Source organism: Elephantulus edwardii, unplaced genomic scaffold (assembly GCF_000299155.1).
Source record: "Elephantulus edwardii isolate Elephantulus edwardi_28Jun2011 unplaced genomic scaffold, EleEdw1.0 scaffold00121, whole genome shotgun sequence".
In the NCBI taxonomy this organism is placed as follows: domain Eukaryota; kingdom Metazoa; phylum Chordata; class Mammalia; order Macroscelidea; family Macroscelididae; genus Elephantulus; species Elephantulus edwardii.
This window is the reverse complement of record NW_006399871.1, coordinates 1,814,694-1,829,995: the sequence shown is the minus strand read 5'-3', so window position 1 is coordinate 1,829,995 and position 15,302 is coordinate 1,814,694. Positions and strand designations below refer to the sequence as shown.

At 36.0% G+C, this 15,302-nt stretch overlaps 1 protein-coding gene across 1 annotated transcript in view; it reads left to right on the top strand.

Annotated features, from left to right (window-relative positions):
• ARIH2 (ariadne RBR E3 ubiquitin protein ligase 2) overlaps positions 1–15,302 on the top strand; it is a 62,614-nt gene that overhangs the window by 20,311 nt on the left and 27,001 nt on the right. The window contains exon 4 of the mRNA XM_006892927.1: positions 14,971–15,038. Coding sequence (XP_006892989.1) covers positions 14,971–15,038 — 68 coding nt within the window. The remainder of the gene's footprint in view (positions 1–14,970; positions 15,039–15,302) is intronic.

Below are 15,302 nucleotides of genomic sequence, written 5' to 3'. Positions count from 1 at the left end.
CAGTTTGTGACCTATTGTGTCTTTCACTTAGTGTAGTTCTTTTTGAGGTTCATCTATGTTGTGGTGTTTTTCAGTTTACCAGGCTAGAATTGCTACTGTGAGATTTCAGGAAAACAGGGATAGAAAGAAAGCTTTAGAATTTTTCATAAAGATATACCAACTCTTCTAATAGAACTGGCAGTCAGTCATTAATGACAAACGGAAGACGCTGGAACATTCATTCATCGTAAAAGTCCTTAAAGGAAATTATTTTGAACCTAGAATTCTGTCACTGGAAAAAACCCTCATCTTTAGGCATTCTGGGACTCTCAAAAGTTACTTTCTTATCATTTAAAAATTGATACTGTATGTAATGGTTGGGCATCTTTTAAGAAATGTATTAGTATTGTATATTGGCTTCTGAATTTCCTGTGATTTTTGACATTTTTTGAGGATGAAAATGGGAAAAAAGAAAGGAAATTCAGGGAGTGGTTGAATAAATCTTGTAGTCCGCCTCATGATGTCAGTTGTACAACAGATTTGAGAAACATTCAGTCCAAATTAGAGCAGAATTTTTGTGAGATCCAAGAAAATGTTGTTCAAGGGTACAAATGAATTATCAGCAGTAGGTGGAATGAACAAGCTTGAAAATACAACAGCGAAAAAAAATCAGAGTAAAAACTACATGATGTGTGCACATAGATCATGAACCCTATGTAAAGGAAACAACTGTGGTGTGAATATGATTAATCCTGGACAAGTAAGTTATGTGCTTTTGTGTCAGCCGTAACTGAGAGTGACCCTGATTCGAACCTTTCCCTGTCTGTCCTACACCATCCTCAAGATTTGTGATATACTTGAACCCATTGATAGAGTCCATCGGGAATCTCCCTCTCTTTCACTGACTCTTCATCTGTCCTAGCTTGATGTCTTATTTCAGATACTGGCATCTGACAACATGCCCAGAGTATACAGGAGATGCAATTATCCCACTCTTGTCTCTAAATATAATGTGTTTGGGCTTAATGTAGAAACATTTTCCTTTGAGTGCCCAAGAATTATGAAGGTGGGGAATGACAGGAAAGAAAATGCAATTCTGGTCTTGTTAAATGTATTTTAAAGTAACAAAGATAATCTATAAGGAACTAAAACTAGTAATATAAATGTAAAAAAAAATCGAGGCTTGGAAGGTTGAGGAGGTAGAGGATAATTTTAGTTGTTAGGTGCATTTGAGTCCATTCTTCCAGTGATCCAGTGTGACAGTTGGACTGCCCTGTAAATTTCTTAATTTTTGTAGGAGGAGATACGTAGTTCTGCTGAAGGGGACTCTGAGTAGATTCAAAATGCCAACCTTTAGGTGAGCAAGCAGGATCTTAATTCTTGCATCACCAGGCTCTTTGGTTGGTATGTTGTTACTAGATGCTGTTGTGTCTACTGTTGACTTCTATCCATCCACCTAGGAACAACTCATTGGGCCCTTGCTCTATCCTGCAGTCTGTTACACTTGAACCCTTTGTTAGTTACTGCGTCAATCCATCTCCTCTCTTTTGCTGATCATGATCTTTCCCAGTGTGATGATATCTTTTCTAGGGCCTGGCTAAATCTGGTAAAGTGCACCACTATGAGACACTCAGAGATGTCGGAAACAACCATAAGAACCTAGAGAAATAACTGCAATTAAGTGCCTTCTGGATAAAAAGACGGGAAAGGGGAACCAGACAAATGGAGTTGGGGGTGTTATTTGCATTTTAGTATTTTATGCGCCATTTTATGCTTTTTTGTGTGTTTGTAATTCCTGAGTGTCTTGTTTGTGGTGGTTTAATTTTCAGAAATGTGTTTGGAGAGGTTTAACTTCTGTTGACTCTTAAGAACTAAAAGATTTCTTTGCCTTTAGTTTCAGTCTCTTTTTTTTTCCCTCTCCACATTGTGAGAGAGCAGGTTTAAATAATTAACCTTTTCTACTTCTACTTCATGTTTTCTTAATACATTCACCAAAACGACTACTTTATTTAACTCTGTTGAAAAGTTGAAGTGACCTTTCCAAGCACCAGCCTCTCTAAGCAGTCTTTCCATTGCTGTTTTCCCTAATCTATATGCTTGAATTTTACCTCTTCTAACTTCTTATCAAAATCTCTGCCCTTCTTTAAACTTTTAGGAGACCTCCTTTTTTAAAAAAAAATCTTATTTAAAAAAATCTTCTGTTAGATTATGCATTCTGTGAAGACTTAGAAGGCCTTGGCACCTTCTTGGCTTTTGGAAGGAGGATGGGAGTACAATGTCTTGAGACCGAAAGACAGAAAGGCACACAGCTGGGCAAAAGGGGAGTACTAGTATGTACTAGTACTCGTGCTGGCTCAGGCCCTGTGCTAGGTGATTGGTTATGGCAGAGAATGAAACAGAAAAAAACAGTGCCCTCAAGGTGCTTTTTTGGTGAATAGAATGAATATCTTGAAACAAAAATGAGGTCATGTAATTTGAGCATAATTAAAGGAGTAAAAGTAAATAGTAGTCAGTGGACTAGAATCTCTGGCTTTGAAACGCATGGCTTTGTAAGTTACATGTAAAAGTCTGGAAGAAACTTGGATGATATTTATTGGTATTTGGTGCTTTCTATTTTTTGCCCCTCAAAGAATCAGTGGTTGGAAGTTTGAAATAATCTTTACACAGATGGGCTTCTATCTGTAGTAACATGGTAGGAGAAATGACTTATAATTATACTGTGTGCAGTTCATTGGGTAGATGTTTTTCTTTGGTTTTGGTTGCTAGAAATTACTTTGGTGAAATGATCATTATCCTGCCTATATGGCATCTCTCGAGAAATCTGTTAGACCTCTTAAAGGAGTAAATATATTAGCCTTTTGTACTAGGTACTTCATAGATGTTTTTCATTGAAGTACATCCTAAAGTATATGCTGGCCAGATTTTACTTGACAGTAATCTGAAGGATAGGAGATAGATACAGTAAATAATCAATGAGCTCAGCTACCAGGTGTTGATGTTGGAACTGGGTTAATTTACTTTACACTTTTGTAGATTTTTGAAATTTTTAATGAAGAAAAAAATGCACCTTATGGTAAAAAATGATTACTTAATTTTTGTTTTACATAAATCAACTTATTATTTAATTCTTTTTTGATACTGATTTTAATACTTGAAATCATAGCAGTTAGAACTGAGTTAAGTTATAAAGAACTTTGGGATATCTTCAAACCTGTGCTTATAAATAAGATTTTTAAAAGCACTAGTGGCATTTGAGTGCCTCATTTACAAGTCAACTCTTGGATCTGAAAAGAGAAATTAAAAGTAAAGATTAGGTACTTGAGAGCTGACCTTTTAGAGACAGTATGTGAGTGTTAAGTATGGGAGATGTAGTCTTATCTCTTATATTTAAGGAGTGAGAACCTTAACCTGTGGTCAGAGATTCTACACAGCCCCACCACCATTTTCACTGACACTGTTTTAGTTTCATTCTAGATTGGTGTTCACCTGTTCTTTTGCTTCTGTGCTTTAACCTTGTTTCTTTTTCTTATTCCTCCATTGCTTTTCTTACCTCACCCCAACCTCTCAAGACCTTAAACCATCCATCTTGATCTCTCTAGGCTAGTTTTCTGCATCCCTGTCTACTCAGGCCCAGAAGCTGGCCTATAGTTCATTTCTTTCCTTCATCTCTGCTTTTCAGCAAGTTAACTGGTGTTAAAAACGGTGATCAGACCACCAAATGGCTTAACACAGGCTGAGGCATGGAGACCTGTTCATGTAAAAGATATCAGGCAGTTGGCAAGTAAAAATTTTAAATAAAAATTGAAACTACCACCTGTATTTTTTCAGGCCGTTGATGCTCACTGCCATCAGCTGCATCCTCCCTATGGCACTGGTAAGTGTGGGAAGGGCTGGTGACAGTTTTGGTGGGCTGCTGGATTTTGTTTTTTTCTTTTTTTATGGGGGGAGGAAATATTTGCAAGCTGTGTTCTTAATTTGTCCTCAAGGGTTGACAGTTTGAACTAGCAGTTGTTGCTTTTGTTGTGTACTTTGGAGTTGGAATCGATTCATAGCTGACTCTCCAGTGAGATTTCAGCAGCAGTAAATCACACAATAGGAGATTGCACATCTTTCTTCTATGAAGCAGCCGGTAGATTCAAACCTTGTCCCTTTGTGTTGGTGGCACAACTCCTTACCACTAAGCCAGCAGAGTCCTTGAATTAACTATTGTTGTTGTGTACCTTTGAGTCAGAACTGACCCATTGCTGGCCTGCCAGTGGATTTTCAGAGACAGTAAATTGCATAGGAGGAGACTGCTTGTCTTTCTCCTGCAGAGCAGCTGGTGGATTCAAACTGTATACCTTTGGGTTGGCAGTGCAGTTCCTTGCTGCTAAGCCACCAGGGCTCCTTGAACTAGTTCTAGAAAATAAATGATGAAGAAGAAGCTCATGGAAGATTTTCCATGGAACTGTCAGAAACCTAAGCTACTTATTAAATTTCTTGATTGTTAATGTAAAATAACATGTATTTGTGTTATTTTGAACAATAAACACGTCAGTATTTAAGTGTTCTGTGATGTCAAGTAATAACTGTTAAATGTTCTGAAAGTCTTAAAATATTTTTTTCAGAATTTAGATGATTGTTGGTTGTGCATTATAGAAGTGTGTTTTATCGCTTTCTTCAGTAGCAAGGCTTATCTTCCTTTGGTATTCATTTTCTCAGACAAATAAATTTGCTGCAGTGATTAATTATATAAACTTCTAATAGCAACTCAATTGAATTTTTTTCTTTGTAGGTAGTTGTTGAAGGGGGTTTGGTGGAAACTAAAAAATTTGTGGCTGACAAAGTTTTGGTGGACTTAGGAACTTGTGTTTTAAAAAATTATTTCACCATAGCATGGCATTTGACTGGAACCTAATGGGGAGAGCATGCTGGATAAAGTTGAAACATAAGAATTAGGTAGCAAATCACAGAGTTGTTGCTGAAGTTACCAAACCTAAACCCTAAAACCCTAGAGCTATCTTGGGAGTGAGTTAGAGACCACACAGGTCTAAAATTTATCTTAACAAGGTGATATCCGTTCTAAGTAAACAGAGTGATAGTTACACTTTACCTGCTTTGGTCCTGAAGTCCTGGATGATTGAAGACCATACCTTTAGAATATTTCTTTATGTTCTAGGTTGAAGAGTATATACCTCTAGAATATCTTGAAATGCTGAGGTTGAGGATTTGTGTCCTTTTTTAACCATAAGTCCTAATCAATTGAAGGCAAAAAACAACTTTCCAGGAACTACTTAGAGCAATAGTATAGGAAGTATTCAGACACACTTGGTAGTTTTTATATTTCTTTTTTTCTTCTTCTTCTTTTTTTCCTATATTTTATTAATTTTCATAAACATTTACAGAGATTTTGGGTTTCCATTCATTCATTGTTGCAAGTTTTTATATTTCTGTAGAAAATATTTTTGTCATAGACTTCCATCTTGGATTTTCTCCAGTTGCCACACTACCCCTGAACCATGCTTGTGAAGCAGGAATAAAATTGTGTGACAAATTTACTTTATTCTTTGTCATAAATGTAAAGGAGAACTTGAGTCTCCATCAGCTGTCTACTTCTTGAGGTATCAGCGCATAGTGTAACCACATAGTAATTGCTGAGCATATTTTGTGGGATTTTGTGGGCCTGTGGTGGGGGAAGTACCTTAGTTTCTGTCCCGGATGGAATTATGGAGGTTGGAGAAAGATACTTGTCCAAGACTTTGGGGGAGATATTGATGATCAACTGTGAAATAATTTCCTGAAATCAAGTTCTGCCAACAATCTGAGCATGTCGAGATAATAAAGGCCATCATGGTAAAACGAAACCAACTTGAATTTTGTGAACAAACCAGTAGTTATGTAGGGCTGTGTTGTGAGTAAACAACAGAAGAGGTGATCCCAAAGTCTTATCTAGCTGGAGGGAGAGCTCTCTGCAACTTCTGACCTGTATGAGAGTTTCTTTAGTCTCTGCTAAACTTGATATTACTGCTTGCTTGCTTGCTTGCTTGCTTCTCTACTCTGCTCAGGAACACTTGGCTCAGCTTCCAGGAAAAATGACAGAGGAGCTGTCCTTGGGGGTTATGTTCACATTGACCAGTGTTCAGACATGAGAATGTAATTACTTGGAGATAATCCAGAAAGTAAAAAGAGGGCAGAGCCTTGTGGAACTGCAACATTTAAGAAGATCGAAGACTGGGAGCAGCCAAGGGAATATTAAGGCATGAACTGAGAGTTTGAGAGAGCCTAATGGAGTTTTGTGACCTCGTCATCAATTGGGTGCTGTGGAAGTTATATGGAAATTATGTGACTTCATACAGGGTCAGTTCTTTGTGTATTGTAATATTATGTAGGTGATTGCCATCACGTTTGCAAAGCTTTCTCACTTTTAGTAATTTTTTTCCCTGTCTGTGTAGTTTTTGCCTTTTGTAGAAATTTCGTATAAATAAAATTATGCTTTGTTTGCTACTCTGTTAAATTTTGCTATTCTTTCTGGGGTGAGATACCTCATAGTTGTTTTGATTTGCATCTCTCTTAGAGCTAGGGATTTTGAACATTTACTGGTGAGGTTGCAGAGAAACTGGAACCGTATACACTGTTGGTGGGAGTATAAAATGGTACAACTACTATATATATTCTCAAAAAGTTGCAAATAGAAACACCATTTCACCCAGAAATTGCACTACTGGGAATATACCCTGAAGGAACCATAACTGCCACCCAGGCAGATATATGCATACCCATGTTTATTGTGGCTTTGCTCACACTAGCAAAGAGTTGGAAACAGCCTAGGTGACCATCAACAAATGAATGGCTAGAAAAGCTATGGTATATTCACACAATGGAATACTATGTTGCATTGAAAAACAAGGAACTCATGCAATATTATTCAAAATAGGTGAGCCTGGACGACATTATGCTGAGTGAAATATCCCAGTCACAAAAGGACAAATACTGCATAGTGCCTCTTTTGTAGAAATAGACTAGGAAAAATGTGGAGTGTGCTTGGTGGGGGAGGGAGATTGTATACCAGTGAAAGAATTTTTCTTTTACTTTTCAAAGAGAAGAGCGAACTGGAAGGGAGGTGTGGGCAGAGAGAAAAATGCAACAATGAATGAATGGAAATCTACAATCTCTGTATGTTTGTTAAAATTAATAAAATAAAATATAAAAAATTATGCTTTGTGCCTTTGGCTTAGCATGTTCTTGAGGTTCACTGATGTTATAATTTATTACTGAATAATAATATTCTTTTTTTTTCACACATTAGTTTTTTTCCCTATAATTATATTTTATTAATTTTCATAAACATTTACAGAGATTTTGGGTTTTCTTTTGTATGGATAATACCATATTCTGTTTTTTAATTCATTGTTTGATGGATATTGGGGTTTATAATTTTGGGCTCTTATGAAGAATAATGCTGTCTTCATTCTTATCTAGGACTTCATACAGACAATAAGTTTAATTGCTCCTTGGTTAGAGACCTAGGTCATATGGCAAGTGTGTGCTTAAGGCTTTAAGAAACTGTCAGACTTAAATTTTAAGATGATTCTGCTATTTTCCCTTCCTACCAGCATCTCATTTTTGCAAGCATTTGGTATTGTCATTCTTTTGGATCATACTCATTCTTAAGAGTTCGTTCTGGAGTCTATTTTGATTGCATTAGTAATGAGTTGAAATCAACTTGAGGCCACTGGTTTTGGAGGTTTTTTAAGTTTAATGACTAATGATGATATTTCTTGTAATTTGTACACTTTTTTGGTGAGGCATTCAGGTCTTTTGCCAGTAGATATTTGCCTTCTCAGTAATTTTTACATGTACAATTCATTGACATTAATTACATTCATTATGTTATACAACCATTAGCACTATCTGTTTCTAAATGTTTTTGATACTTTTTACAGAAACTCGGTTCTCCAAGCAATGAATGAATGCCTTATTGCCTGCGTTGTCATGATCTGCCAAAGAACTTCAGTTTCTTTACAGTGACCTATTCTAGATATATAAGTTCACATGAAATACTTGTCCATCTGTGACTTTTTCACCTTAGCATATTTTCACGTTTGATCCACACTGTAGCATGTGTCAGGACCATTTTAAAAATTGTTTGTGAAAGTGTTTTGTGTATTCTAAACTAAGTCCTTTTCCAGGTACATGATTTGCAAATATTTTATTTCCATCAGTGGAATTTTTGTTTTCTTAATGTCTTTTGAAGGACGAAAGTTCCTTGTTATTAAGTTAATTTTTTATGTGTGTCCTTTTTTCTTTAAGGTTGTATTTTTGTTATTATAGTTGTAAAATCAATCCCAAGGTCAGAGAAACTTTTTATCCTCTTCTAGAAGTTTTGTAATGTTAATGTTTAAAGCTATGACTAGTTTTAATTAATTTTTATGTGTTGTGAGATAAGAGTATAACTTTCTTTTGTTCTGCTTTTTTAAAAAATCTATATAAATATATATAAATAAATACGGGGAGCTCTGGTGACTTAGTGGCAAGACACTGTGCTGTAATCCTAAAAAAATATGAATATGTATAAATAATTTTAGTAAGTCTAGAAGCCTGCCTGCTTTGCTCCTTTTGTTTTCAAGATTACTTCAGATACTCTAGATCCCTTTTTTTCACAAATTTTAAGATTAGATACTCATTTCTATAGAAATCCTGCTGAAATCTTTATTGGAATTGTTTTAATCTGTACCTGTGCTGTCTAGTAACCATGATCACATGTGGTCATTTAATTCTTGACATTTGGCCAGTTTAAATTGAGTTATGCTACACATATAAAATACACACCAAATTTCAAAAACATACTATGGAAAAGAAGGATGTAAAATAGCTAATTTTATGAGTTACATGTTGAAATAATGTGTTAAATATATTTAGTTTACTATTAAAATGTAATAAAGCTGTTTAAAGGTTTTTTTTGTTTTGGGTTTTTTTTCCCCTTTGTTTTATTGACTGTGCAAAGGCATTTGATGGTGTGGATCGTAACATTAAGGAGAATCTGAATCGTTGCTCCATCATGGGGCTGACTCTAATAGAGTAGCTGTCACAAGGGAGTTCAGTCCCCGAGATGCCCAGACACCAATGCTGCATAAGTTTTTAAAAACTGCTTGCTGCTATATTTGGTATTATCCACTGATTTTTAAATTTGTGGCCTTAACTAAATTAATGTATTAGTTCTAGTAGTAGTTTTGGAAATTACTTTAGCATTTTCTGCATAAAAAGTCATTTTAACCAAGTATACAGATGGATTTGAGTCTTTCTTTTCTTACCTTATTACAGTAGCTAGGGCCTCAAGTATAATAATAAAATGGTAACTGTGGACATCCTTCCCATTTTCCTGTTCTTATGGGAAGGAGAGAGGTAGGAAGCAACATTTTATAATTGACTGTCATGTTTTTCATAGATTCTCTAATTAGCTTCAGGAAGTACTCTTTTCTTAATTGCTGACAGTTTTTACTGGGAGTTTTACCTGAGTATTTTTCTCTATTCATTGAAAGAATCATTTGAGGTTTTTCCCCCCTTCCTAATAATGAAGTGAATTACAGTGAGAAATTTTCAGATGCTAAAATTAGTCTTTAATGCTGAGCTAAAACTTCTCTTGGTTATGACATATAATCCTTTTTTTACATTACTGGATTTGATTAGTTGAACAGTTAAACATGATAACAGATTATGCCTCCTCAGCACTTTAATTTGTTAAAAATTTTGAATTAATGATTTTTGTGTTTGTATTCATAAGCAATATTGGTCTGCAATTTATTTTTTGTTGCATTTTTGTACCAGTATTACATTACCTTTGTACATTAGTTTCTGCAAGTATTTGCTTAAGATTAATATTGATACAGTTCACCAGTGATTTACCATAGGGGCTGAGATTTTGTGGGAAGTTTGCTATACCTTGGTCGTATTTAAAGGTTTAAACTTGATAAGTGAACAGCACTTTATAATAGAACTAAATGGGTCTGTGTCCATATCATGGGTGCCAGTAACATCCAATACTTTTTTTTGCTAATATTCTGATGTGGTTTCTCCTGAAGTTCAAGAAACAGTCATATTACTCTTTTATAAACTCCATATTGTTAAAAATTGCTGTGACAGCATTGGAGTGGCTGTTTCTTCTGTGATAGTCAAGTTCTGAATTTCTTCATTTTTAGTTATTTGTGTACTAGGGTCTTTATCCATTCTTTGATGATGTGAGATTATATATATTGACAGGGCTATGATTTTTGTAAAGAACAACATCAGAACACCTGTTGTTAGGTGCCATCAATTGGGCTCTGACTCATAGTGACTCTCTGTAAACAGAAGGATAACCCTGCCTGATCCTGTGCCATCTTCACAATCTCTGCTGTGCTTAAATGGTTAAAGTTACTGTCAGCCCACTTCTTGTCAATCTTGGCTGCTGCCATATAGTTTTCTTTTTAGAAATCAAGAACATGGAACAACAGAATAAAATGTCAGAGGTAAAGTAGAGATTATTTTGGAGAGTTCTGGACTGTAAATTGAATGTCTCTGTAGCTGATGACTTGGTAGGTAAGCTCTAAGCGGCTAATCAGAAAGGTAGTTTAAGCCCACCAGCTGCTCTCCTAGACAGTTGAGGCAAATCTGCTTCCATAAAGATTCACAGCTTTGGAAAACATAGGGAGCATTTCTACTCTGTTCATAGGATCAAAAATTACTTGATGGCAGTAGATTTTTGAAATAAGTGTAGAGCTATTCAGTTTTTCTTAGCGGTTTTTAAAAGAATTTTGTTGATGTCATCTGAGATAATCAGATTTACTGGATTATTTATAATCTGTTTTCTTTTATCTCTAAGATTTACAGTGATAGTCTTTCTTTTACCTCTGAAGCTGTACTCAAGTAGCCCTGCTAGTTAATAGTGGTTAAGTGCTTGGTTTCTAGCCACAAACGAGGGGTTTGAACTCACTAGCCACTTCACAGGAAAATGATGTGACAGTCTGCTTCTGTAAAGATTACAACCTTGGAAACTCTATTGGGCTGTTCTCTTCTGTCTTGTTGGATCACTGGGAAGCAAATCGACTTGAAAGCAGTGGATTTGTGAGGGTATTGGTATATCTGAGAAGGTGCTGTGAGAAATCTTTCACAGAGGCAGAAGAGAACTGTCAGGTTCTGTCAGCAAGACAAAGCACGAAAAATGTTAATTGAATTTGGCAAAAAGAGAATTTGTATTCCCTGATAGATGTATAAAATACTTCATTGTATCCATTCTCAACAATTCTACATAAATTGAAATTCAGCATTTGAAAGCAACATCTTATCAAATCATGAACCAAGCAGAATTGAAGTCAGAAATAACCCATGGATATTTTTCTTTTTTATTTTGGCAGTTAGATCCATTAAACTTTGTAAAATTCTTTAAGATGTGTTTCACATATTCGGTTATTTGTTGTTTTAATGTAAGAAAACATATCTACTATTGTGATTCCTTGTTTAAATTTGGTCTGTGTTAATATCCCTCTATGTTACACATGTATCTGTCAGAGTTTTATTCTAACAGCTTTGGTTTGCTGTTTAGATAGTGATATTCCCAAGTGTACTGACCCTACTTTGTCCTTGTCCATGAGTAATCACCTAGATAATCTTAGTTCTTGCACATGTTCCCTGGGTTTTAATGTCTAGTTTTTTCTTCAGTTACTGTTTCTAGAAATAGGAAAAGGATTCATAAATATACTCTTTAACCTTCCTATTGCATGTTGATCTGTCTAATAAAACTTCAGGTTTATCTCAAGTGATTATTACCTGGAACTCATTTTCCTGGTTTTGAACTTTTTAAAAAATAAGTCAATGGGTAGGTTGTTAGTTCCTTGATCAAAAAAAATCTAACGTGTTCTTCTGGATTCAGCAGAAAGATTTTCTCTTCAGCAGGATAATAAAGAGTAGAGGATTCTCCCCAAGTTATGGAAGTGTTGATTCAAATATATTATGCAACTCTGTAAGAATGAAATTTTAAAGATGTGATTACTTATGTAATTCTTTGCTGAGAGAACATACCTGTTTGCATTCTGAAACAGGTTTTTGTCTTTAACACATTGCCACAAATGACGGCAAATGTGTTTCTAAGCACCGTCATCAATTTAAAAAGTGTGCGGCAACGTGCTGAATTCTCGCGCGCTCTCTCTCTGTCTCTCTGTGTCTCTCTCTCTCTCTCTCTCTCTCTCACACACACACACACACACACACACACACTGGCCTTGAACCGTGTGGCTTTGGAATTACAGTACAGCTTCTTGCCACTAGGCCACCATAACTCTCTGTATATGTAATGTCTTTTAATGATCAGCATGTATTTAGTGATCAACTTGTGTCCTTACCTTAAAAGTCATCTTCTGCACAACTACTGTACTTGGTACCGTTGTGAAAATCTGGTAGCTAGTGAGGGAAACCTGGTGCAAAGTGGTTAAAGTGGTTCAGCTACTAACTAACTGAAAGATCAGCTGCTTTGTACTTTGTTAAAATTATAACCTTGGAAACCCAGTAGAACAGCTCTCTTCTCTTCCAAAGCATCATTATGAGTCATATTCAACTCCATGGCATTGGATTTGGTTTTAATTTGGTGGCCAGTGCATGGTAAGATATTTAAAAGCTAGGCAGAAAGTATGTGTGGGTCTACTCAGTAAGAGGTAGAGGAAGGTTCCAGTGAAAGACATCCAAACCTTAATCATTGTGGTTGTTGGATTAACCACAACTCAAAGCAATTCTGAATAGCAGTTCTGAACCTTGCTCTATCTTGCACCATCCTAATGATTTCTGATATGCTTAACCCTGTTGTTATAATCACTAAGACAGTACTTCATATTGAAATTCTTCCTCTCTTTCTCTGCTTCCACTTTCCCCAGCATGATTGGAACTGGCCCTCTTTGACAAAGTACATGAGACAAAGTTTTACTATCCTTGCCTCTAAGGAGCAGCCTAGTCGCATATATATCCCCCCCCCTTTGCTTGTTCTTTTGGCAGTCCATGGGATAATCAGTACTCTTTGCCAACACTACATTTCAAAGGAAGGCTTCAGTTCTTTTGTAACCCTTACTCATAGTCCACCTTTCAGATGCATAGGAAGCAAGTTAAAAATAAAATCTCATGGCTTGGATCAATCTTTATTTTTAAATATGAACGTTTCACGAATTTGCATGTCATCCTTGCGCAAGGGCCATGCTAATCTTCTCTGTATTGTTCCACTTTTAATGTCCGTGTGCATCACACATTGATCTTTAACATCTTTGTTCCTTAGCACTTTGTAGAGAGGTTTTTGATAGCAAATTTTCCCATTGCAACACATCTTTTGATTTATTTATTTTTTTTACTACTGTTAATGATCAGTGTTGATTGTGGATCCTAATAAAATTAAATTGTTGGTAACTTAAGTCTTTTTCCATCTATCACTGGTCCCTTGGTGAAGATTTTTGTTTTCTAGATGTTGAGATAGAAACAGTATTGAAGGGTATACTCTTTCATCTTCTGCAGCAAATAATAAAATCATCTTCACTTTCTGCAAGCAAGGATATAGTTACTGAATCCTAAACAATTGTGTTCATTTTCATCATATGGTATGGGTCTATTAGGAATGATTAGTTTTGTTATGGCCCTTCTGAACTCTGTGAGCCTCAACAACAAAATACTGTGGCAATATGCATGGATTAAATGCCTCTTAACTTATATGGAAGGGAAGTTGGGACCCCCACACCCTTCTCCAGTGAATATCCTATCAAGTTGTTGGTTTTTTCCAGTTACACCTTCGAGACACTCACTGGTTGTACACTAGGCTATGTCCTTGTTTAGTAAGGAGTGTGCATGTGTTTTCCCAGGAGTGACTTGAACTCAGCAAAGGAGAGACAGATCACATATGGTGCCTTGTGTGTCTTCCCCCTTAAGTAGTTCTTGACTTTGGGCCAGGCTTGCACTACCCTACCGGTAGCTCATTTTAAATACTAGCGCCAATGAGTCTACTACCACAGTTTTCATGTTTGTGTAGGCCTGAAACTTTCCCCTTACCTCTCTGATTCAGCGTACTTTCATCTTGCCCAATGTTCTTTCCAGAATGCCTGATCCAGTCCTTCAGGCACATCTTAGTCCTCTTCTGAACATTCCTCATTCTTGTCACTTAGAATATTTTGTTTTAAAACCGCCTTTGTTTCACCTATTAACAAAATCCTATGGCCATAATATGAACTCTCATACATGCTGTGTTACAACTTGCTTCTTTAATTTAAAATTAAACCGTGAATTTCTCTCTCTGTCACTAAATGTACTTCAGTAGTCTGTCTCTTCAGGGACTGCATAATAGTAGTCAGTTGCATGAATCTGTCACATATTTATCTTGTTAAAATTTAGGTTATTTCTATCTTATTTATTTTTGCTATTAATAGTAACAACAATATGGTGCACATTTCTGCTTACATTTCCTTAGGGGGAGCTTTTATGGAATTGCTAGTTCAGAGTACCTTTTGAAACTCTTTGATACCTATCACCAATTTTCTTTAAATGTTTCCAAACAGAAATTAGGGGCTAGGAAGATTGTCCAGAAGCTTTCAGACTCATTTACTGATGAAAACTCAGAATTTTTAAACAGGATGGTTTTGTTTTGCGGAGGTTGTGTACAAAGTCCAATCCTGGATGTTTTCTACAAGTAATAGGCCTACGAAGAGATACACTCCCTAAAGTGACTTCCTGTAGAGTTCTCTTCTCATAGTAGGGAGCCACTACCTTTGTTATTTACATTGACATTATTGAGTTACTATCTGCTCTGGACTGGTAGTTTTCTTTATGCATCAAATAAAATGAATTTTCTTGAAGTGTGGAACACTCTGAGAGCTGCCGTTCTACTCTCTGGCAATGAACATTTCCCAGGCCTGAACCATTTCTGTCCCTTAATAAACTTTATTTCCATTAAAAAAAAAATTAAGCATCCTGAAAGGAACTGTAGTTATAATTTGACTTTTTTTTTCCTTCTAGGTATCCCATTCAGTTGCTAAACTCATATTAGTTAATTTCCACTGGCAAGTTGCGGAAATACTGGACAGGTAAGATGTTTTGGGGTGGGGAAATGATGTCACCCTTAGCTTTCTTTGCCCACTCATCAGGAGTTATTTATTTTTCCACTTTGGAGTATATCTTTACAACAAATAATTTATGTTTTTGAAATTATCATATACTCCCCTTAATGCAGTATATTGTGATTATGTCTTTAGCATATTCTCCTACACTAGCTTTAATGCTGGCACAATATTGCATCACAAAAATATTCCTTACTAGTGAGCTCTGGTGGCCTAGTGGCAAGAAGCTGC